The sequence below is a fragment of the Geotrypetes seraphini genome, chromosome 8, assembly GCF_902459505.1.
Source record: "Geotrypetes seraphini chromosome 8, aGeoSer1.1, whole genome shotgun sequence".
Lineage (NCBI taxonomy): Eukaryota > Metazoa > Chordata > Amphibia > Gymnophiona > Dermophiidae > Geotrypetes > Geotrypetes seraphini.
Genome location: NC_047091.1, coordinates 139,233,831 through 139,260,295, shown reverse-complemented (window position 1 = coordinate 139,260,295; position 26,465 = coordinate 139,233,831). Strand labels below are relative to the sequence as shown.

The following is a 26,465-nucleotide window of genomic DNA, read 5'->3' as shown; positions in this document are numbered from 1 at the left end:
TATAAACATTTATTAACACAACTATAATACTACTTTATCCTCAAGCAAACAACTTTTATCTACCTTGGTTGTGTCTGGGTTTCTGCTTTCCTAATCTTCTCTTCACTCTCATTCTTTCCAATGTCTGCCCGCTCTGCCCCTTCCATATGTCTTGGCCTTCTTTCTCCCCATTCCATTCAGCCTGAGCCCCCATCTCTCCTTGATCCAGCATTTCCCTTTTGTGTCCGTCAGTCACCATTCCACCTCTTTTTCCAGCATCACCTTTCTGTGTGCCCATCTCACCTGTTTTCCAGAATCGTCATCGTGTCCCTGTCCTTATCCTCCCCCCATGTTCACCATCTGCCCTGTCAATATCCTTATCCCCCATCCCCATTTTTTCAGCATTGCTTCTCTGTCTCTATTTCACTTCCCCTTTTTCAATATTACCTCCCTTCAGTATTGCTCCCTTGCTGTGTCCCTATCTCCTCCCTCCACTTTCAGCATTGCTCCATCTGTATCCCCATCAACCCTCCATTTTGGTATTATCCTCCTCTGTGTGCCTATCTAGCCTCTCAGCATTGCCTCCCTCTGTAAATCTATCTACGCCCCCCTTTCAGCATTGCTTCCTCTGTGTTCCTATCTACCCACTTTCAGCATTTTTCCCTCTGTATCCCTAACCTTATAGTTCCTGCTTGTCCCTTCTCTTCTCTGCGTCACTGTTTGTCTCCATTTTCAGCTTATCCCCTCTTTTCCCTTGTTCTTGCAACCTGTAGCCAGCATCTTTCCACCCTCCCTCCAGCCCAGTATGACATCTTTCCTTTCCCTCCCCTTTCTCTCTCTCTCTCCCACCCCTCTCACAAGTTCTGCATCTGGCCCTCTCCCTTCCACCTGCACCCGTGGCCCTCTTTGGTGACTCGGCAGTGGCAGCGATTAAGACAGGCTGCCGGCATCGGGGCCTTCCCTCTGCAAGTCCTGCCTATGCGGAAACAGGAAGTTGAAACAAAGTAGATGGGACTCACAGAGGGAAGGGCCCAGTGCTGACACTCTGACTTAATCGCTGCCACTGCCGAGTCGCCAAAGAGGGCCATGGGTGCAGGTGGAAGGGAGAGGCCAGATGTGAAAGCTGCCTGAAGAGGAAGGAGTTCTGGAGCACAACGCCAACCCCAGCCAGGATGATTTCTTTTTTCAGGCTCCGAATTGGCAAAAACTGGACTAAAGAAGCAAAATGAAAAAAATAAAGTGCCCTAAAAAAAAAAAGCTTCTCAATAATGATGTAAAGTTTTCAACTGTATTTAATTCGGAATGAAAGTAACAGTCCAACATCCAAATCTTGAATGAAGAATATATGGGGCTGAGGCATTTAAGAATATTTAAAATATTTATTATATATTCTTCATTCGTGATTTGGATATTGGACTAAAAAAAAAAAGGACATGTCTGGAGAAAACCGAACATCTAGAAACTCTACACAAAACTGAACAAAGTGAGTCTTTGATCTAGACTAGAGATGTGTGAGGGGAATGGTATTTGTGGCTCAGACAAACCATTGTTGGATGCTGGGCTTGATGGACCTTTGATCTGATTCAGTGTGGCACATCTTATACTCTTATAAGAGATTATAGCATTGTACTTTCACTGGAAAGCCAAAGCAAAGAAGAGATGGGATGTTGATAATTTTTGGATGCAATTAAATTGTGAGCTGCTCTTGGATGCAAAGGAAAGAAAATGTATTACACTGAAGAAAGCTGTTATTACACTGAAGAATTAAGTTCTTAGTAGCCTAATGATTTAGAGCAGTGGGCTGAGACTCTGGGGACCATGGTTCAAATCTCACTGTGGCTCCTTGTTCCCATTTGGCAAATCACTTAACCCTCTATGCCTCAGGTACAAACTTAGATTGTGAGCCCTCCAGGGACAGAAAAATACCCACTATATCTGAATGGTCATCATTTCAGTAGTTTATGAACTTGCAGGCGGTGTATAAAAAAAATTAAATAAATCATCACTTATTCTTATGGTGCCCAAAACCCAGCTGCTGTAAATCATCACCACGATGAACCATAGACATACATGAAAAGGTGTCACTCAGAGCATGCCCACTGGGGTTGCTTCCTCACTGCTTGAGAGGTGTCCCAGCAGGGTAAATGAGTCGAGCAGCTCAGTTTATTAAAAGTGGCAGGTGCTCGAGCCTGCCAGCCAGGTCTGTCCTCAAAGGCTGATTGATAGTGACAGCTGCTTGAGTGTGCTTCACATGGCACAGGATGATGTGAAGTGATAGACAGCTCTGCACAAAGAGAGTCAGCTATAGGAGCGTAATCTAGGGTTTCAGGGAATGGTCTAGAGAGCTGCACATCTGTCCACTACTGTTAACCCCTAAAGTATTTCTTGCCTGCATTTCATATGGATGCATTGTCAGTACACTCTGGGTTACTTGGGGGGGGGGGTGTTATTATTCAGGGCAGGATTAATCATTGGGGTGGCCCTAGCAAACAAGTACAATAGAACCCCCATCATAATGTACAATAAATACATCTTTAAAATTGCCACAAATGGTGCCCTACATGGTTCTGACTACATAGGAAAACTGGCAGAGGAAGGAGCAGTTGGTAAGAACTGCTGCTCCCTGACACTTCCTGCCAGCTGGTGGATGGCATACATGGGATGGGAACATAGACAGACCTCTGTGGTCATCCTTCTCCCCAACTCTTTCTGGCAGCAAATGATTTACCATGACAGAAACTTGCTATGGGAGCCATTGACTTAGCATATCTAAAGAGGGCCCTAAGCATGTACCTAGTAGCCTGTTCTGTAAACCTGCCCTGTTGTTAATTCCTAGTTCATGGTACATATGAAGAGGCTCAGTAGCAACAGTATATATTCATTAGCTTAGCACAGCGATCTCAAAGTCCCTCCTTGAGGGCCGCAATCCAGTTGGGTTTTCAGGATTTCCCCAATGAATATGCATTGAAAGCAGTGCATGCACATGGATCTCATGCATATTCATTGGGGAAATCCTGAAAACCCGACTGGATTACGGCCCTCAAGGAGACCCCTGGCTTAACAGGTAGGTTTGGGTCATGGGGTTTGCTGAGGCAGGCTTGAATTTTTCCCAGAATAGCAGGGCTGCAGACCAGAAATGAACAGCTTGAGGAGGAGGGGAGATTAGGAAACCTGGACTGACATGCTGATCCTGAGGTTTGGAGAATCAGGAAAGACAGATTTTGGCCTCCTGTCTCTTAGAAGTGGGAGAGTGCAGGGAGGACAAGGTGAAGGAAGATGATTTTGTCTGCTCCGGAAACTTTTTCTGGCATATAAAAGTAAAATTTGGTTAGCCTCTAATACAGTATTCCAGGAGGAGCCCAGGAGCATACCTTTTGGCCTCAGGACCATTGCTGCAATGAGCAGAATAGGAACAGTAGGAGGGTGGCTCTATTAAAATTAGAGGCCGGCCATAACTAGGATCTTCGGTTTCAGCTAAAACTTAGTCTGTGGCCGAAGATGAAACTAGCCCCATCCCACTCCCAAACAATACCCAATCCCTCTTTCAACCAGAAAGAGCCCCCTCCCAGACTCTGGCATTGGCAGCAGCTCCACTCCTGTGTCATTGATGTCTAGTGAAGGCCCATACTGGCTGAAATCTCAAAATGGCGGCAGATGCATGAGACTGCTGCTGGAGATCCCGTTAGGCCATCTTGAAGGAGGACCCAGCATGGGCAGGAGCGAGTATGGATTATTGCTGCCCTTGCTAGCCGCTGACAAGTGGGTCCAGGGAGAAACAAAAACAAGACTGAACATGAATTTTGGACTGGTTTTGATACCAAAACTGAAACTGAAATTTAGTTGACCTCGAATTAAATTAGGTGTGGGGGAGGCCCTAGGTACTTAGAAATTAAGGTTAATAGTGTCAGAATGCCAACCCTGATTAAGCTGGCATTCATTAATAGCCCTTCATTCCAGGTGCAAAAGTGTCCTATCAATACTTAGATTGGATTTATTTTTGATAGACTACTGTTGACATAGATATTAAGCAGTGTACAATAGTGTTCTCCAACTTCTTCAGGCCAAGTACCCCCTAGATTGAAAAATTTGCAACAAAGTACCCCTAACTCCAAGCATCAGAGATTTTGAAATGGATATTTTATTGTTAAATAATAACTAACTAGACAACATACATAACAAATACTGGCATATAGACCAAGGCATCCTTGGCATGATCAGTTATATTTCAGTCTCATATAAACTGGCCCCTTGACAGGTGGTTTGTTATTCTTACAAACTGAGTGAAAATGATCAATGACACTTAAGTTGGGGGCCTATTTATAAGAACAGGAGAAAAGGAAGACCTCAACAGTAGTGGCCATTAGTGACCAATACAGTTTCATCTTTTCTCTGGGTAAATGAAATATGAAATGTGATTGTTCATTATGGGAAAGTTCTCACACATACATCCTAACTGCCCTTAGCCACTCTTCCCTTCTCTCTCTCTCTCAGGCACACCACCCCCCATGTGCCCCCTCTATCTTTCTCTCTCAGACGCAGATGCACATTCACATACCCATGTACCCTCTGCCCTTCTCTCTGATACATTCCACCTAACCCTCATCCATTTTGCCCTTCTCTCAGACACACACCTGCCCATGTGCTCTCAACTCTGCCTTTCTCTCTATCTCTCACATACACCATCCTCTGCTCCAGGATCCAACATATATCCCTCTTTCTCCCCTCTCCATCTGCTGCATATCTCTTCCTTCCTCTCATATACCCCAATGCCCGACATCTCTTTCTCCCTGTCTTGTTCCCTAGGTCCAAGATCGCTCTTCCTCCCCCAAACAGCATTTGCTCCTTTGTTTGCCATGTTTAATATTTCACCCTCTCTCCCCGTGCACTATCTCTCCCTCCACTCCACTTCATCCTATGTCCATATGTCCCTCTCTCCTTGTACACCATCTCTCCTTCCTTTTTCCCCATGTTAATTTCTCCCTTTCTCCCCATGCACCATCGCTCCTTCCCCTCCATCCTTATGTCCATTTCTCCCTCTCACCACTCCTGCAACATATTTCTTTCCTTCATTTCCTCCAACCTCACTCACAAATATGTTCTTTATTGCTTCAACGGGTCAGCAGTGATTCCTACAGCTGCCTGCTGCTAACATGAAGCCTCTCCTCTGCTGTGTCCCGCCCAGGTAGAAACAGGAAGCTCTGACAGAGGATGGGATGAGGCAGAAAAGAGGCTTCCGGGTTACCAGCAGTCAGCTGTAGGAATTGCTGCCACCATCCTGTTGAAGGAAGAGAGAGAGAAATGAAGGAGAATTGCAGGGATGATGGCGACAGTGGCTCCACAAACAAGTTGAGGAGGAAGGAGGGCAGTAGACCCACGCGGTACCGCGTACCCCCCACCAGCGGTTCGTATACCCCAAGGGGTATGCATACCACATATTGGGAACCTCTGGTTTACAATACAAAAACATACAGCACTTACAAATGCATCTTCATACTACAACAAATTAAACAGCAATACAAAATTATACAAAATCTTAAAAAATTATCATGGTAAACTACCTAGTCCAAGACGCCACAACATTATAAGTGGATTGTGGCTTCATAATGTTGAAATAAAACTGTTTTGAATAACTTCTGAAAAGCAGAATAAGGCAAATCATCACAGAAACAATCGAGTAATGAATTCCAGAGAGCAGGTTGAAGCAAGTTTGACCTGTCTAAGACCTGGTAACTGAAACTGATCCTTTTCAGAACACAAAGATCTCTGTGAGAAATACTTGAACAGCTTGTTTGATAAGTACGCTGGAGCTATTGTGCAGGAATTGCACCAGTGAATCAGACAAGCTTAACGGATGACCAGAATCCCCAGATGTGTTCACAGTGGAAACCACATGGATAAGAGTAGCCGGGAAGGTACATTTCAGAGTTTTTAAACACCTGCAAGCTCTCTCACATACAATAAACTGAACACAAGATGCCTGAAACAGTTTCAGGGCCATTGTGTAAATTATATGGACTTCCTGAACATAGCTGCTGCCTCATGATGCACTGCCAGCATCCTCTGTTACTTTCTTCTCATTTCTTTCAATAAAATGTTTTCCCTCTTTTGTATACCAATAAATCTAATTGAATGAAAAATATAATTAAAGAAGATTGTGTGTATGATATTTGGGTGCAGATAGTGCGGTTGTGGCTTAGACTTCGACTCAGCATCTCTGGAAGGCTGGCCCCTTCCTGCCTTTGGAAAAGTCCCCAGGACCTTCACTTCCTTTCAGGAAACTTCTCCCACTTCAAAGCAGTGCTTAAGAAAGACTTTTTTCATTTTGCTTCATTGTTTGTTTTTATTTAAAAGGGGTTTTATTTAAATTGGGGTTTGCCTCAGGTCATGGTGTGATTTCCTGATCTCAGGGGTTTTTTTATAGCTTGCTTTTGATATTCTGAGCCAGAATATCACACTGGATGAGGGAAGATGGAAGTGCACAGAGGACATGGACCTATGGCTGGAGAGATGGACATACATCAGAGACACGGACCTGCGGCTTGAGAAGCAAGAGAAGATAAAGAGGACAGCGATCGTCATGGGGGACTTCATCATCAGACAAGCTGACAGTCACATAGCGGTGACCTGCCTACCGGGAGCCAAGGTAGAAGACATAGTGAGCCACATCGACAGGATCATCGACAGCGTGGAAAAGGAAGATACGGCGGTGGTGATCCATGGGACAAACAACGTGAGCAACAGGAACTACAACAGGGAAGAACTGAAGGACAAGTTCAGGATTCTAGGAAGGAAGCTGAGGATAGTATTCTCGGAGATCTTGCAAGTACCCAGGGCCGACGAGAAGAGGCAGAAGGAGCTGCAAGCAGTCAACGCGTGGATGCAGCGCTGGTGTGAGGAAGAAGGATTCCACTTTGTGCGCAACTGGACGACTTTCTAGGGGAAGAGCAAGCTATTCAGGAAGGATGGACTCCACCTCAGCGGAAACAGAACGAGGCTACTTGCAAGCAACATCAAGAGAGAAATTGAGAAGTTTTTAAACTAGGAAGACGGGGAAAGCCGACAGTCGACCAAGAGTCGATGGTTCGGGAACCGGTATACCCAGAGGATACCGTGCAGAAAGATAGCGGGGAAGACTCACCGGATTATAGGCAAGACAGAAATCCTGACAGATCAAAAGGAACACAAGAAAGAAGGAAATGCAAGAAAGTAACAGGCCGCAAACTCAAGTGTATGTACACGAACGCAAGGAGCCTAAAGAATAAGATGGGTGAATTAGAAGCTATGGCACAAAAAGATAACCTTGACATCATCGGCATCACGGAAACATGGTGGAATGAGGAAAACATCTGGGACACTGTGCTACCGGGATTCAAGCTATACCACAGAGACAGAATGGGATAAAAAGGTGTGGGCATTGCCCTATACGCTAAAGAGGGAATCGAGTCTACCGAAGAGAACACAAAGAATAAGTCAGAGACTATGGGTAAAAATTATGGGAACAAATGGAACGGAAATGAACTTCGGCATCTACTACTGACCCCCAGGGCAGTCAGAAGAAATTGATGGAGACATGACGGATGGGATTAAACACAACTGCAAAGGAGGCAACGCAGTTATCATGGGTGACTTCAGTTATCCGGGGATAGACTGGAACCTAGGCACCTCCGGCTGCAGTAGGGAGACCACGTTTCTGGATGCTGTAGGCGATTGCTTCCTGGAACAACTCGTCAAGGAAAATACAAGAGGAAAAGCAATTCAGGACTTGATTCTAAATGGACTACGAGGACTCAGCACAAGATGTAGAAGTAGAGGGGACGCTGGGAACCAGTGATCACAATATGATCCACTTCGACCTGGACACAAAGGCGAAACATTGATCTAGAAAGACTGCCACGGTGCTGAACTTCCAAAACAGGAATTACGAAGGGATGAGACTTATGATGGGGAAGAAGATTAAGAAGAGGATAAACACTGTAAAGACGCTAGAGCAAGTATGGTCCCTTTTTAAGGACACGGTCACCGAGGCACAAAATCTGTATATACCACATATCAACAAAGGATCCAAGAGGAAAAAGAACAAGGAACTAGCGTGACTCACTGTAGCAGTGAAGGAAGCGATCAGAGAAAAGAAGACTTCGTTTAAGGAATGGAAAAGGTCAAAAATGAACAAAAACTGGAAAAAGCACAAACAGCATCAAACCAGGTGCCATAAGGTAAGAGGGGGCCAAAAGAGACTACGAGGAAAAAATAGCCAAGGAGGCAAAAAACTTCAAGCTGTTCTTTTGATATATTAAGGGGAAACGACCTGCGAATAAAGGGAGTGCTAAAGGAGCACAAACTTATCGCCGACAAACTGAACACATTTTTTGCATCTGTGTTTACCGAAGAGGATATACACAACATACCAGAAGCAGACAGGCTGAAGATGGGAAACTGACAGGGTTGACAGTCAGTCTAGAAGAGGTATGAAGGCAGATTGATAGGCTTAAAAATGATAAATCCCCTGGACCGGATGGCATCCAATTGTGGGTAATCAAGGAACTGAAAGGGGCTATAGCTGAACTTCTTCAACTAATAGCCAATCTGTCAATCAAATCAGGGAGGATTCCGGAAGACTGGAAGGTGGCAAATGTTACTCCGATCTTCAAGAAAGGTTCAAGGGGTGATCCAGGAAACTACAGACTGGTGAGTTTGACCTCGGTACCGGGAAAGATGGTAGAGGCGCTGATAAAGGACCGCACCATTGAGCACCTTGACGGACACAATCTGATGAGGACCAGCCAGCATGGCTTCAGCAATGGAAGATCTTGCTTGACAAATTTGCTGCACTTCTTTGAGGGAGTAAACAGGCAGATAGACAAGGGTGGTCCGGTCAACATTGTATATTTGGATTTTCAGAAGGCGTTTGACAAGGTTCCTCTTGAACGACTATTTCGAAAAATTGCGAGCCATGGAATCAATCGTGAAGTACTCACGTGGATTAAAAACTGGCTGGTGGATAGGAAACAGAGAGTGGGGGTAAATGGACAATACTTGGACTGGAAAAGCGTCACCATTGGAGTGCTGCAGAGTTCGGTGCTTGGACCCGTGCTCTTCAACATATTTATAAACGATCTGGAAATTGGTATGACGAGTGAGGTGATTGAATTTGCGGATGATACAAAGTTATCCAGAGTAGTGAAGACGCAGGAGGACTGCGAAGATCTGCAACGTGATATAAAAACGCTCGAGAAATGGGCCGCGACATGGCAAATGAGGTTCAACGTGGATAAATGTAAGGTGATGCATGTCGGTAACAAAGATCTTATACACGAATACAGGATGTCCGGTGCTAACTTGGATAGGTCCCCCCCAGGAGAGAGACTTGGGAGTGAGTACTGGTCAACAAGTCAATGAAGCCGTCCGTGCAATGGGAGGCGGCGGTGAAAAGGGCAAACAAAATGCTAGGATTGATTAAGAAGGGGGATCACGAACAGATCAGAGAAGGTTATCATGCTGCTGTACCGGGCCATGGTACGCCCTCACTTGGAATACTGGTCGCCATACATGAAGAAGGACACGGTACTACTCAAAAGGGTCCAGAGAAGAACGACAAAATAGTAAACGGGCTAGAGGTGTTGCTGTACAGCAGAAACTGGGCCTCTTCTCCCTTGAAAAGAGGAGACTGAGAGGGGACATGTTAGAAACATTTAAGATACTGAAGGGAATAGACTTAGTAGATGAAGATAGGTTGTTCACCCTCTCCAAGGTAGGGGGAACAAGAGGGCACTCTCTTAAGTTAAAAGGGGCTAGATTCCATACAAACGTAAGGAAGTTCATCTTCACCCAGATAATGGTGGAAAACTGGAACGCTCTTCCAGAGGCTTTTATAGGGGAAAACACCCTCCAGGGATTCAAGACAAAGTTAGACAAGTTCCTGCTGAACCGGAGCGTACGCAGGTAGGGCTGGTCTCAGGGCACAGATCTTTGACTTGGGGGCCGCCGCGGGAGCGGACTGCTGGGTGCGATGGACTTCTGGTCTGACCCAGCAGTGGCAATTCTTATGTTCTTATGAAATGTCCTATACATAGTTTAAGTTTTGTAAGAAAGAAAGGTCTAATATGCAAAATGAGGATACCGGCGTTCGATGAAAACTAGTACAGTCAGCTTCACTATTAACAAAAGGCTGGCCAGGCAATTTTAGTAGCTTTAATTTGGAGGTGGACTATTGGAGCTAACCATTCACTCTCATGTACTCCAACTTGAGAATGAGCAGTAGTATCTTTGGCTGTGGCATGCAGAAGAGCAGGTAAGAATGTTAGTGACCAGCTGTAACCAAATTCAACTTTACTTTGATCATTGTAACTTACAAAACTTGCCGCAGTGCCACCAACAAGAGTTATGATAGCCTATGTCTCTCCTCTAACCATCATGGAAACCTGACTTAGAAATTTCATGGTGCTACAAGATGTACACAATGCTGAACAGTGGTGATGAGAATTCAGGTACAATATTTCCCTGCTGCAATCTAAGTGGGTACATTTTTGTAAGTGATATTATAGTAGGGTTTGCCTCTTTGTAGATGGTATCAAAATTTGCAATGGAGTAGACCCCCCACCTCAAGATGTGGATAACAAAAGGAAGTATCTAGTGACTCTTGAAGAATGTTCTGGAACAGTGTTTCTCAGCTCGGTCAGATTTTCAGGATATCCACAATGAATATGCATGAACTTGATTTGCATACTCTGCCTCTGTTATATGAAAATTTATTTCCTGCATATTCATTGTGGATATCCTGAAAAAACTGACTGGCAAGGGGGTACTCCAGGACCGAGCTGAGAAACACTGGTCTAAAATTTGGCTGCTAAGATGCAGGGTTATGTAATTAGAGTGCAAAAACCCAGGGAAGAAAAGGGGGATTTGGGCGTGATTGCATGTGAGGACCCTATGTTAGCCAAGCAGGTAGAAAAAGCAACAGCAAAAGCCAGAAAGATTCTTGAATGTATAGGGAGAGGAATGGTTAGCAGGAAAAAGGATCTGGAAAAAGGTGGATGGGATATGTGTCATGGGGGGGGGCTTTTGAAGAAAGATAGATGATATGTGTCGGTCTTAATTAGTGCCAAAACATGGACCTCGTTGGGTCCCTGCTCAACAGTACCACACAATTTGGGACTGGGACACCGTAATCCATTTGTGACTGTTTATATTGCCTGCAGAATAAATTTGATTTCTTCTGGATCTCTTGTTCCGCTTTGATTTTGTAGATGATATGGGCCTTCCATCAGATATTGTGTGGGTTTGCCATAGGTGGGTAGGGAGTGGAACCATCGAGAGGCTGGAGAAAGGTGGGTATTGTATGTGTATACATGTGACATGGCTGGGTGAAGAACTGGAGAGAGATTAGATAGAACCTTGCTAGAGAGAAGAGGGGCAGTAAATACTAACAGGTGGGAAAAGAGAACTGTGGAATACAAAGATCTGCTCAAGCAGGGATCTCAAAGTCCCTCCTTGAGGGCCACAATCTAATCATGTTTTCAGGATTTCGTCAATGAATATGCATTGAAAGCAGTGCATGCACATAGATCTCATGCATATTCATTCCTGAAAACCCGACTGGATTGTGGCCCTCAAGGAGGGACTTTGAGACCCCTGTGCTAGAGGGTAGAAAACAGGTAAATTGAGAGGGGTTAGGACAGGGGTAGGGAACTCCGGTCCTTGAGAGTCGTATTCCAGTCGGGTTTTCAGGATTTCCACAATGAATATGCATTGAAAGCAGTGCATGCAAATAGATCTCATGCATATTCATTGGGGAAATCCTGAAAACTCGACTGGAATACGGCTCTCGAGGACCGGAGTTCCCTACCCCTGGGTTGGGAGGTAAAATATAGGAAGTGTTTACTCTGGAGAAGAGGCAGAGAAAACTGGGGGGCAGAACTTACCAAGGGAGGGGAAGGAATACAGGCTAAGAAAGAGCTGAAGAAAGTGGAACCTGAGGAGGGGAAACAGCTGTGAGGAAGGATTTCATGTCTGAAGAGGAGTCATCCCTTATTATGGGGAAATTCTGCACAAGAAAAATTACAAATACATTGTGAAGAATTTTCAAAAAACTGCAGAATTTTCCATTTTTATGCAGAATTCCCCCAGGAGTAAAACTTAGAAACTTGGTTATTTCACACCGTTGCAAAGCTTTCACTGAACTAGAATGGGCCTCTCATATGGAGGGAACTAATTGGATTTCAAGGAACCTAAAAAATGAGTGAGGTCCATTTGTTTTAATGAAAAGCTGTTGGATTAAATGAGAGGTCTAGGGCTGTGTGCACATTTCCATTGAAAATGTGGTGGACTTAATAGGAATTAATTGAACACTGGAAGAATGAAAATTGAATTAAATTGAGAAGTAAACTGGCAATCAATGTAAATGAATTGAAGTACGTGTATTATTGTGTCACTGTCTTTAGGTCTGATGGGTAATTATAGGAACTTTGATCACCAATATGTAATAAAGTGCAATGAGAAAAGACCAGGGATGAAAGAGACGAGACGAGTGGAGCTGTTCGAACAGTGCACCAGGCTACAGAGAAGACTTTTTAAAGCAGGATCTTGTGCTATAGAGGCTTTTGTTTGGTGATAGACTTCGTCCCCATGAGGCTCTTGTTCCTGGTGAAAGCACCCTCATATACTGAACTGCCATCCTTCCTTGGGGAAGCCCATTTCTTATGACATCCTATTGGAATTCCATGCTGTGTACATCTACAGTAATGTCTATGTTTTACTGTCTTTGGCTTGAACCTTGATTATTCTAGTACCGTTGCATGTTTCTTGCATGTGTAGATGTGTAGGAAGGATACAGATGAACACTGGGTACTATGTGACAGATGGAGCATAGTAATTCTTATAGCTTAGCATGTGTGTGAACTAGGGATGTGCTGCTGTTTGTCATTTAATTTTGCTCTCGCTAAAATGTTTAGCATACCTCAAACCCATTGGAAAGTGAGTTAAAATTTTTAATGTGCTCTAAAATGAAATGATACATAACAAAACAGAAGCAACACTTATTGCCGGCATAGTAGACCTGAGGACTTTTTTTTTCTGTTCATGCAGCCTGGGAGCCTGCAGGGATAAATCTGACTTTGTAGCTTCTGCAGAAAGAATATTTATTACATATTTTGCATAAAATGTCCTTGCTAAATAGCCAAATGGCTGATTTTGACAAAGAAAAATCTATAAAAAATATGCCCCAGTGTGTATTTGAGCACAAAATTATGTACTGTAAAAGGGTGTTTTCACCAGTAGTTCAGCATAATAGCAGCGAGTTGTGTGGATAAGATGAACACCAGAAAGTATTTCTTCACAGAGAGAGTGGTTGATCATTGGAACAAGCTTCCAGTGCAGGTGATCGAGGCAGACAGCGTGCCAGACTTTACGAATAAATGGGATACCCATGTTGGATCCCTACGAGGGTCAAGATAAGAAAATTGGGTCATTAGGGCATAGACAGGGGGTGGGTAAGCAGAGTGGGCAGACTTGATGGGCTGTAGCCCTTTTCTGCCGTCATCTTCTATGTTTCTATGTATCTTAAAGATGCTGTATTGTTCAAGAAAATCACAGATCCATGCTGCTGAGAGAGATATTCAGTGGCACTATCTGGATAAAGCCATTGAGTATTTCTACAGACTGCCTTAGCACACTGTCTGAATGAATATTGCTGGGCAGAGACTTGATTTATCTGGCTAGCCAGTTTTTATCATCATTCTCTGGATAACTCAAGAGTGTTAAATTAGTTGTCCTAAAGTGCTATCCAAATACCAGCTGAATGTTGTCTCTGTCAGAAAGTGCCAGTCACTTTCTGAATAGTACCTCTAGATATCTGGATTTTTTTTTTTTCCTTGCCTGTAGCAGTGAGTGTTTAAAAAAAAAAAAAAAAAAAATGCTGACCACTGTGAGCTCAATACTGGAGGGAGAGTTTAAAGCAAGCCGAAAACCAGCATCTGTGGAGCAGTTGATGGGGGAGTTACCCTGACATGCTGAGCTGGGCTCCTTTTCTTCATGAATTATGGATAGCATAAAACTCCAAGGAGAGACCTCTGGTGCCCTTTGCCACTCCTGCAGTCTGCATGTGTTTTCCATTTTCCTGTTCTCCACACAGTGGGATATTTCTAATAAGAAACATTTCATTTTGTGTCTGCTGGTTAAACTTGTTACTTCCCCAGGGATTTTTTTTTTTCAGAGGGAAGGGAGGGGCTTTGGCTATAGTGTACAAACCACACGGAATGTCCTTCCCGAGTTTCCAAATACTGCCACTTATTTAGTTAATTTACATGGTATGATATTGCTTCTAGTGAAGCAATTTATATCGCATAAAGAATATTGATAAAATACGAACATCATACACAAATAAAACAACAGAACAGCAACCAAGACTATAACTTAAAAAAATTCAATTTAATTAAAAGCCAAATGGCACAATCATGCCTTTACCTGCTTGCAAAAAGCTACATAGGCATCAGTAAGACTAAACCTCTTAGGGAGAATTTTTGCTGATTTTTTTTTTTTTTTAAAGGAAACACTGCTAGTATATCTACATAAAATAATTTCATTTGCTGTGCACTGGGTCACTGATCACAAGCACAACATATACAACATGTGCCAGTTGAGAACATATACAACATCAATCTTTCATGTATGACCATGCAGACGATTGGAACATTTGCAATCATGTCAGTTGCAATCATGTCAGAGCTCAAAAATGTAACAAATAGTCCTACTAACCAATAATAAGAGGTCAGATTATGCAAAGTTCTAAACTCTAATATTAGCAACTTGACTTTTACTCGCTAATTATTCAATAACGTGTGAATCACATAGCAACTAGGGTACTAGGGGCCAGATTCTCATGCATTTTAGTGATGGATTATCAAAATGGCTTATTGCAGTCTTTAGTAAGCTTTCTAGCACTCTCCGACACTGCCATGCAAATGGCTCTTGAATATTGAAACGAGCACTCTGATGGATTCTTAAAAATTGCTGAGTCATTCTCCAAGAGCGGCGTCAGCTTTTGGCGATAAAAATCAGCTACTGGTCCAGGGGTGCCGGTACAGCAACGGCACTGTTAAAAGTGCATCTTGTGGCATGTGTTTTGACTGTGGCTAATGAAAAAAAAATTAAAGGAAGAATCATAAATTGTCCCTTTTTTTTTTTTTTTGGTGGGAGTAGTAAAAGCACGCTTCTTGAGCGCATGCATTATAGTCCCCCTCGGCAGCAGGAGAGATGCCCAATCTCTCCCGCCACCAAGAAACACACCTCCAGCACCCCCTCGGCAGCGGGAGAGATTGGGCGAATCTTCGATACTCTCCACCATCCTCATTTGCATAAGTGTTTTTGGGAGAATGACTCGCTTTTATAAAATCACTACTTTAACAGCTGCGATAGCAGCTCATCGGTTTTTAACATGACTTTTAGAGAATCTAGGCCTTAGAACTCCTTACAAATCTTGCTGAAAAAATTAACAGCTTTAAAATCTCTGTAAGTAATTTTGCACAATCCCTGTTATTATAATCAAGTTTAGTAAAGAATTAAGGCCTGAACCACTGCTCTCAAATTAACTAAACTAACATAGGGCCTGCTTCATAGTTACCAAAAAGTACCACTAGTCACAGCTAAGACCTGGGCATGCACCCTTAGAGAAGAGTCCAGTCAGATTAGACTGAACATTAATATGGAAGATCATCTTGCCCATTTAGTCTATTCTAATTCATTTTTTTTCTGAGTCGCACTATGCCTAAATAGGTTCAAGGTGACTTACAATATAAAGGAATTATAGAATGTATATGCTGTATTATAGCAGTTTGAGCAGGACTTTATTCGGAGACAGTCCAAACTACCTGAATAACCGCCTCAACCACTACACCGCAACCAGACAAACTCACACCTCATTCTCATACCCCCCAATTAAGGAGGTCAAACGGAAAAAACTATATGATGGCCTCCTGGCCACTCAAGCAGCCAAACTAGACAACCAAATCGCCAATCTACTGACGGCATCCCTCGACTACAAGACTTTTAGAAAAGAAATAAAGACCATACTCTTCAAGAAAACTCTGAAAAAAGAAATAATACCGCATGTCTCAAACTCCACCTCTCACTAAAGCCAACTACCCCAAACAAATAACCTTACCCATTTCTTACTCTTTTTGAAAATGACCAAGTTTTTTTTTTTTTTGTAAATTCTTGTTGTAATACATCTTGGATAATTCTTTTGTAATCCGCCTTGAACTGCAAGGTAATGGCGGAATAGAAATCCGTAATGTAATGTAATGTAATGAACAGAGTAATGGGGAAGGGAAGATTGAGGTTCAGTGACTGTACTGGTATAACACTTGAGTTGAGTATGGGATTTAGTGACAATTGAGGGCCCATAATCAAAAAACATGCACATCCATAAAGCAGCCTAAATCAGCACGTGGACGTCCTAAATCGCCAGCTCATCCAAGTGCCGAATCAAAACTGTCCTGTATGTCTAGTTAGCTGTTCCAGCCTCTGGACGTTCAAAGCACAAGATGGGCGTGGTGGAGGCATGTTAATGGGTGGGCTTTGGGCAGTCTCAAGGGTAGGTTAGACATGGACATCTTGCAGCGATAATCAAACATTTTGCAAGACATCCTGGACAGAACTTATATGTTTGGCACTAGACCTGTTTTAAAAAGGTCTAAGTGCCACAAAGGTGTCCAAATTGACCAGATGACCACTGCATGCATCAAGGTAAGACACCCCCACACTCCCCCAGTGCTCATGGACCCCCCTCATACCCACAAACATACATACCTGTCTCCAGAACATCAGCACCTGGTATAGGAAAGCCTAGTAGTGCTGCATACATCTTAAGTAGCCTGGTGGGTGGGCTAGTGAACCATAGAGAGGAGTAGCAAGTCCTCTTATAAGCCACTCTAACCACTACATTCATGGTGGAAAATGTGAGCCCACCAAAAAAACCCAAAACCCTATTCTGCTGCATATAGGTGCCACCTGCAGCCATAAGGCTATTCGGGATGTGGGTTTTAGGGGAGCTTACCATAACCTATATGGGAGCTCTAGTGAGATGTATATGTGGCACGCTTTATGTGAAGTTGCTCTGGGCGTTTGGGACTTGTACGAAATTTTGGTTGAGTGTCCCAATGGCCTAGACGTCTAAATAGAGGATTTTTAAAAATTATTTCGTAGACGTATGGTGGTTTGCCTTTTGAAAATAGGCATTTTCGTACTGCCGACTTTGGACATCTAATGCTATAAGTCCAAATCGGACTTAGACATATGTTTTGAAAATGCTCTTCTAAGTATTTCAAGTTAGTGTGTATGCTTTCAAAGAAGAGCGTTTTTCTTTCTTTTTTTTTTTTTTTAACTGGGATCAAAGTCCACCTATAAGACTTTAGTTTTCCTTACATTCAGGCTCAGTTTATTAACCTTTCACCAGTTTGAATTGTCAGCAAGACCTTGATTGATGTCATTCATATCATAAAATCCTCTTGTCTCTAATTGGGAAAATTAATCTGAAACTCCATGTAAAGAGCACTATAAAACATATTAAAAAACAGAGAGGATAACACACAGTGGTTTTAGCCTTTAGGGTAACCAATAGGGCAAAAACCATTAAGTGGAATATGCTTGATCCAATGCAACACACTGTGATCGGTTTAAATAAAAATAAACCAAACAGAACCACTACAAAACTCAGCCTGCCAGTCTGCTGCCCTCAGCCAGTTGACCAAAACATTGTGGTCTACCATACTGAAGGCAACAGATCCACAAAAATACCTCGCCCTTATCAAGATCCTTATGCAGATCATAACATTTCTAAGCCATTAATGGCTCCATATTGTAGGTCTCATGGAACCCTAGGTAATCTATAATATAATATCTCAACTGAGGAGAACCTACCCACCTTCTCTAAAACTTCATTTCAGAAAGAGTTCTCTTGTTTGTTTATTTCTCCCCTGTCCTTATCCAAGGTGAGTTACATATTAACATAGAAAATAAAACATTAACATTTGCTGTACAAAACACACTATAACAAATTACATACTTGCATATAAAATCAAATTGCATATGACATACATGTCGCATCAACGACGAATATCATTTAAAGCAGAAACTGGCGAAACCCTAACATACATCAAAACATAAAATTACATAAGGCATACAAGGTGCCTCAATGACATGCATCATTATGCCAGATAAAACAGACCAGACCATCGAACACCTCCATGATCAGCACTCAACAGTCATCACTCCTCCCTTAGCCTAACTCAAACCCTATATTTCATCTTACAGAACAGGTGTCTTTTCAGCACTTTCCGAAAGTTCTGTAAATTTTGCTGTTGGTGAATGTATCCTGGAAGATTGTTCCACTCCCTGGGGCTGATGCAGTGAAAGACTCTTGAATGTATTTGTATTTCTGGTATGATTTTATGATGATTGTCTGTTTTAATTTTATCGTGTTTGTTTTATTGTACCCTACGCAGAATTGTAGGATGCTGCGGGTAATAAATTTTTAAATAAATAAAATTCAAAAAAAGGGAATTTTAGAAACAGAGTGATAGTTCTCAGAATCACAGGATTCAAAATTTAGAGAATGAAAAGGTGACAGAATGTCACCATCCCCATCCCTGCGGATAACCATGGGAAACCATCCCAATGTCATTCTTTAATTGCGGGACACGATTCAGTGTCATTCTTTAGTGTCTATCCCAACCTTAGTCCTTCTACATCAGCAATCTTCAATGCAAGACCTGAAGGTCAATGGCTGGGCCCATTCATACTCTGATTCTTCCCTCTCTCTTTAAAGTAGGGGTAGGAAACTCCGGTCCTCAAGAGCCATATTCCAGTCGGGTTTTCAGGATTTCCCCAATGAATATGCATTGAAAGCAGTGCATGCAAATAGATCTCATGCATATTCATTGGGGAAATCCTGAAAACCCGACTAGAATATGGCTCTCGAGGACCAGAGTTTCCTACCCCTGCTTTAAAGAGAGAGGGAAGAATCAGAGTATGAATGGGCCCAGCCATTGACCTTCAGGTCTTGCATTGAAGATTGCTGATGTAGAAGGACTAAGGTTGGGATAGACACTAAAGAATGACACTGAATCGTGTCCCGCAATTATTCACGGGGTGGGGGTTTTTGGGGTTTTTAAAAGAAGTCTCACTATTTAGTTCTTGAACCTCTTTCCAGAAGATATTCATAATCCTCATCAGTCTCTTCAAACTTCCTCCTTCCACACCTTTAATGAGGGATCCTTGACAATCATCCAGTTTCTATCCTGTTGGCCTGGTCCAACACCACTTCTGACTGCACCCCCTCATCAACATATATTTAAAGAAGAATACTGAGCAGATACCCTACATAAGTTCCCCATGAATCAACAGCATTTTATTATTAGAAAAGGATTCAAACAAATTACAAACTGATACAGAGCAATTCATAGACAAATTAGGCAAAGGAAATTATACAAATGTTAGAACTACCCTTTAGAACCACAGAACTCTGGAATAACCTCACATCCCCGCTCAGAGTTTCAAGTTCCCTCCAATCCTTCCGCAAACACCTGAAAACTTGGCTCTTTTCAAAAATCTAACACTTCCCGCTTTTTGGTTCCCTGTCCCTCTTTATCTTCCTAGCTCCTTTCTTATAACCCTTCATTATAGCTCCTTTTCAACCTAACCCTGTAAACCGTGCCGAGCTCTAAGCTTGTGGAGATGGCGCGGTATACAAACCTAAGGTTTAGTTTAGTTTAGTTTAGAACTATCTTGATAATGTTTTTGGCTTATTCGATGACTGCCTGGACTTAGAAAAAAAAAAATCCTCTTAGTTTATTTAATTGTCTTTGAATATCCTACAGTAGATTTCCTATATGCTAACATAGCATCCTCCAACTAGTTTTTATGCCAAGCACACTCTTTAACTCTCTCTCTCCAGAATATTCAGTTCAGAAGAAAGCCAAGGAGCTGTTTCCTATCTGGCTGCTATACACAAGACTTTTTCACTCTTGGGGGAATTACTGCATATCCACCAGCGTCGGTGGCTTGCCTCTATCCTCTCTTTGTAGAAAACACGCTGATAAGAGGAGGTGAATGACTACACTTTAGATCATGTCACCTTCTGCCGCCCTAGGCCTGAATATTCATTTGAACCTTAGGGGCTTCTGTACAGTCAGACCTAGGACAGCAGAGAAGAATGCAGCCTAATTACACAGCTGTTCACTGCGATCATGACAGCAAGGAAAGAGCGGTAGATTGAGATAGGGAGTGGAAGAAAGGGGAATAGCTGGTGCAAGCTAGGAGTCACTGGAACAAGGTAGGGATATGTGCTGTAGAAAACTGAGTAAGGGGGTCCAATAGGGGCAGTAGAAGGCACTGGAGCAAGAGAGGAAAGTTGCTCACTGGAACCAGTGGGTGGGATGTGTGTGCCATGGGGTTAAGGGTCAGTGGAGCAATGTGGGGTGGGAGAGTCACTATAGAAAATTGGTATGTATCATGGAGGTAGGGATCTCTAAAGCAAACTAGATGTGTGGTGCAGGGAGGACAATGATTCTAGCTATTTGGTAGGAGGTGAAAGAGGTTGGGGTATGTGTTTGAGGAGGGAGAGGAAAAAAAAAATGAAATAATTTGTACATGGGAAGAAAGATGGAATATGGGGGGTGTCGAGAAGGAGAGGTGGTGGGAGTATGTGTATTGGGGATATCTTGGGGACTCAGGATTGGGAGTCTTGCTAGGAGATAGAGGGGGAGAGAACTGAGGGGGTAGGGAAAGCTGAAGGGTGGAGGGAGAACTGAGTTGAAATGGGAATGTCAGGCCTTTTGATGGTGAGCCATTCTATCTAGTAATATTTCACTAACTTATTCAGTGTTAGTCATTTAACGATCTTCACTTACTGTCCATTCCCAGTATTTCAATGTGAAATGAAACTGTTAAAGCTACTAGTGCTTACAGGGATCCTCAGACCACCCTTCGAGTAATATAACTCAAAGTGGTATCAATCCTCATCGATCCCGATACTATAAGTATGAAAATCTAAATTTTTCAGTGGTGATTTAGTGATTTGTCTTGTACGTTTCTTATATATATATATATATATATATATATCATAATTTTACTTAGCCTAATTTTAGTCCATCCCCTTGCTGACGCGTTTCGTGCTTCTTTTTCAAGGTTTCAAGGCCTTTTGATGGGGCAAGTCTGTGTAATTATAAATTAAAAGTAAACTATGCAAACTTTTTCAGCATTTTGAAATATTGTACACAGAATTCTCAACAATTTTGCACAGACTTCCGCCATAGTAACTTTTCTGCATCCACCTAATAATTTACAAGCGGCCTCTTGTTTCCAATATCTAACTGCAGGGTCCTTACTCATGGCCTTCCTAAGGCAACATCAGAAAGGAAAACGCTTATGATGGTGATGTGTTGTTTGGGAATTAATTTTTTACTTCTGGAAATTCCATCTTTGAAAGGTATTGTGGTTGATGCAGTAGAAATCTCCTGCTTACAGAGCTAGGTTGACTATAGACTCCTTGTTTTGATATCAAGAAGGGTGAAGAGTTACATCTGTAACCTATTAGAGGCTGGTACTAACGCCCAATGGCAGCATTGTGTGTGTTAGCTTGGTAACCCCAATACCAACTTGTCAGGTTCTCATGGAGCATCTCAAGGGATTTAAAAAAAAAAAGTGTAACTTATACTTGAGAATAGTGATCCAGTGCACAGTACTTGATGTTTACATCTTTAAAATCAGCAAAAATCCTTGTTCACTAAAATCATACTGTTTTCTTCAGATCAGCGATTGAGCCACCCTGTATAAAGCTTTAAGAAATAACGGATGAATCGATGTTTTCCAGGTCTACCCACGAATGACAAGTGTGAAACGAAAGCCATCATCGTCCCCAAGGTGTCCGGGCTGGAGCGCAGCCAGGAGCTGAGCACAGAAGTGGGCTGTGTAAGGCCAGTCCACAGCCCACCACCCACTGTCACCATTGTGACATCTGCCTCGTTTGTGCCCATTCCCAGCACCCGGGCCAGCCCGGTAGTGAAAAAGGAGCCAACAGTCCCAGCACCAACACCGCCCCGACTCACACCACAGCCACAGCCTCGCCCCCAGTCTCGACCTCAGTCTCAGCCCCCATCTCAACTGCTGCTCCCTGAGCTTCGACCCCAGCCTTCAAACCACATCCTCCCTCACCTTGCTTACCAAGGGCATCAGCCTGTCAACGGATTCAACATCAGGTAAGATAACACTACAGCCTAGCTTGATAAAGTGGGGCAAGACAGCCCTAGAGAAGTGAAATGACACAGCAGCTAGAGAGAAATACATTGTGGTGTGAATTCTACTGCTATTTAAACGTGGCACAGAAAACCATTATTTACCCGTAGCAGGTGTTTTCCATAGACAGCAGAATACAAATCCTCACAGCATGGGTGATGTCATTGACAGAGCCTGTGTATGGGAAGCTAGAACTAGATCATTTGAGCTGTCTCACCACGCATGCACATCCTAAGTCTTTTTATATAAACTTATGGAAGAATACAACTCCTTGGGGAGGTGGATGGGAATATGAGGACGTCTGTCCTGCTGTTGACAGAAAACACCTGTTTCTGATAAGTAACTTGTTTTTTGTTTTTTACTTTAGGATAAGCAGGACAGCAGGTTCTCATAGCATGGGTCTCCCTAGCATCAGATTGCCTTCAACAGAAAAAATGGGAGAAAAATTATAAATAAGGTGCTGCAACAGGTAGTCGGTGACGGGATAATCACGCACCAGACGCCAGCACGCCGACAATTCGGTGGAAGACAGAAGCACGCGGGGGAAAAAATAATTTTTAAAGAGCACCGACTGGGGGTTTGGGATGGCAACCCCCCCACACTTTATTGGTTATTGTTCGCACTGCCGTTGAGGGAGGGTGTGGGGGTTGAAACCTCCCACATTAGAGAGAAAACGGAACTTTTCCCCCAAAAAATCAGAAAAAGTTCCATTTTCGCTATATTGGAGGTTTCCAACCCCCCGAACCCCCCTCCAACAGCAGCGCGAACACTAACCAATAAAGTGGGGGGGTTGCCACCCCAAACCCCCCGTCGGAGCTCTTTAAAAATTACTTTTTCCCCCGTGCGCTTGTCTTGTGCCGAATTGTCGGCGCTGGATTGTCAGCGCGCTGACGTCTTGCGCTCCACTGTCTACGAACCCAGGTAGTCACTAGCATATGTGCAATGGCAGCTAGTCTTTTTCATAAATTTTGCTCTCTTTTTATTTCTTTTTAATATTCTTTTGTAAGGCATTCTGAAACAATAAAGAAATGGCTTTTGGGACATGTAGTAGGATTTCAACCCCCAAAGAGATTTTGAAGCACTGACGGTCAAACCTTCTGTCGCATCAGGAGTCCTTTTCTAAAGAGTAGTATGCTGTGAATGTATAAACAGATGTCCATGTTGCAGCTATGCAGATTTTCTCCGCAGAGGCTGCCCCTCAACAGGTCTACCAACACTATATTATAAGCTGTGACTTGACCTTCAGGAGTCAAGCTTGTCTGAGCATAAGTGAAAGAAATGCACTCTGCTAGGTAAGAGTGCATTTTTGATAGGTCAAAAATAAAAAAACTGGGTGGACTTTCTAGTCTAATGTTTTCCAGGTCGATCCTGGAGTACCCCCTTGCCAGTCAGGTTTTCAGGGAATCCACAATGAATATGCATGAAATTAATTTGCATACACTGCCTCCATTATATGCAAATCTCTTTTCAAGCATATTCATTGTGGATGTCCTAAAAACCCGACTGGCAAAGGGGTACTCCAGGGCTGACTTGGGAAACGCTGCTTTAGTCCACTCCAAATAGAAGGCTAAGACTCTCTTGGAATCCAGAGTATGGAGTGCGCTTTCACCTTTGTGGCATAAGGCCTGGGGAAAAATATAGGCAAGACAATTGACTGATTAAGATGAAAATCTGGCACAACCTTAAGAAGGCACTTAGGATGAGCATGTAGAACCACCCCGTTGTTGTAGAATTTAGTATGAGATGAATCAATTACTAGAGCCTGGAACTCACTCACTCTGCACATTGAAGTCCTGCCACTGAAAACAGGATCATACAGATAAGGTATTTCAATTCACACATGTAAAGTGACTCGAGCAGTTTTCATAAGTTTGGTTAAGACAGCATTGAGTTCCCTTGACACTGCAGGAGGCATGATGGGAAGTTTCAAAGTAAATAAGCCCTACATGAATCAAAACAACTGATGACTACAGAGGTGGGGTTTCCTTCTACATAATGATGGTATACACCAATCACACATAGGGAAAGGGAACCCGATGTACAGCTATACGATGGGAGGGAAGGTATTGGGGGAAGGCAACCTTGAAAAAGACTTGGGGGTATTGGTGGATACAACGATGAAGCCAGCGGCACAATGTGCAACGGCCTCAAATAAGGCAAACAGAATGTTGGGCATTATCAAAAAAGGTATCACTACCAGAACAAAGGAAGTTATCCTGCTGCTGTATCGAGCGATGGTGCGCCCGCATCTGGAGTACTGCGTGCAATACTGGTCACTGCACCTTAAGAAGGATATGGTGATGCTCGAGAGGGTCCAGAGGAGAGCAACAAAAATGATTAAGGGCATGGAAAACCTTGCTTATACCGAAAGGCTGGAGAAGCTGGGGCTCTTTACCCTGGAAAAGCGGAGACTTAGAGGGGACATGATTGAGACATATAAAATCATGAAAGGTAGAGAGAAGGTAGAGAGGGACAGATTCTTCAGGCTAGCAGGTACATCAAAAACAAGAGGGCACTCAGAAAAACTGAAAGGAGACAGATTCAAGACGAGTGCTCGGAAGTACTTCTTCACTCAGAGGGTGGTGGACACCTGGAATGCGCTTCCAGGAGAGGTGATAGGACAGAGTACAATAATGGGTTTCAAAAAGGGCTTGGATGACTTCTTGAAGGAGAAAGGGATGACAGGGTATAGCTAGAGGGGTACTATACAAGGTACTTCAGGATTAGGGCATAAACAATTCAGGTGGTGGGAACTTACAGGTCAAGGACCTGGAGGGCCGCCGCAGGAGTGGGCTGCTGAGCGTGATGGACCCTTGGTCTGACCCAGCAGAGGTGATACTTATGTTCTTACCCTAACAGTGGTTTTCAAACCTCATTCAAACAGATGTAGAAGATATTCAAGAAAATGGGTATAGGCCTTTCCGTCACATCAGAAAGCAAACCTCATCCACTTCTAGTGGAAACCCTTACGAAAATCAGTAATACCTTTGAAACACTGTCAGGTAAGTTCAGGGAAACCAAAGCTTTCCTCTACACATCCAAGTTTAGAGGAGTCCCCTGAGTTGGATGATTCCCCAGTTTTATGGGTTATCTTGTGGAAAGGCTTCCAGAAAGAAGAGGGAGTTACACTTGTCTTGGCCAGGAGGGGGGGTCTGTGAATCATGATTGCTTGACCCTGTCTGAGGAGCATTCCACTATTGGAGGATACATGTGGAGAAGACCCCCCCATCTCAAGTTTAGAAAGAAGGTGTCCAAGTATAGTTTGCCATGCATGACCCTGGAGCAGAATGAAGGTGCTTTCCTGTTTTGAAGAGTGGCAAATAATGGGTATATATTGAAGGAACTAAGGCCAGTACTGGGCAGACTTGCACGGTCTGTGTCCCGTATATGGCCATTCAGTTGAGGACAGGCTGGGGAGGGCTTCGATGGCTGGGATGGTTTAGATGGGCTGGAGTGAGCTTTGACGGAGACTCCAGTAGATAAAACCTAAGCATACTACCAGGCAGAGTTCTGGGTTTCTGGCCCACAAATATCTTAAGAAAAAGGACCATTTAAATTAAATTATTAATTTATACTGCGTGTATGGTTGGGCAGACTGGATGGACCATTCGGGTCTTTATCTGCCATCATTTACTATGTAAATAGATTTATCAAAGGGTTGACCATCTATCTCATTCAGGACAACAGTAATGTGGCCTTAGTACATGGCACAGTTTGTCTGCCAGGGAATTGTCCTTATCTGCCAGGTAAATGACCCTGAGAATCATCTCATGAGAGGTGGCCTAATTCCACATTCAGACAGTCTCTCAACAAGAGGTATAACACTGTTTCAAACTGGTGATATATAGGTATGAGGCCTTTGATGAGAGCACTGAAACACTAAGGATCTCTGGTGTCTCGTGGTGCTTCTTCCCTCAATACAACAGTGCAGTTAACATTAATCCCAAAACACATGTGAGTCTCCAGAACTGGCTGGATATCTTTCTGCATAGACATCGATGATGACAAAGTCACAACATCACATCCAGCAAAGAAGTGCTGCATCTGCTTATTGAATCTCCTATGAGTTGCTCCTCAAAGGCTGTCATTGACAAAGTATATGGAGAGTATAGTGGGAGTAATTATATCCTACTGAGTCTCTTAAAGACTATCAGATGCTGGATCTTGAGTTCATGGAAGCTGTTGTGCCCCCTCTGATACTG

General features: G+C 43.2%; 1 protein-coding gene across 10 annotated transcripts in view; it reads left to right on the top strand.

The window, feature by feature from the left end:
• Positions 1–26,465, top strand: part of FBRSL1 (fibrosin like 1) — a 1,030,218-nt gene that overhangs the window by 951,176 nt on the left and 52,577 nt on the right. For all 10 annotated transcript variants that reach the window (XM_033954188.1, XM_033954183.1, XM_033954192.1 and 7 more), the window contains one exon: positions 21,842–22,226. In XM_033954188.1, coding sequence (XP_033810079.1) covers positions 21,842–22,226 — 385 coding nt within the window. The remainder of the gene's footprint in view (positions 1–21,841; positions 22,227–26,465) is intronic.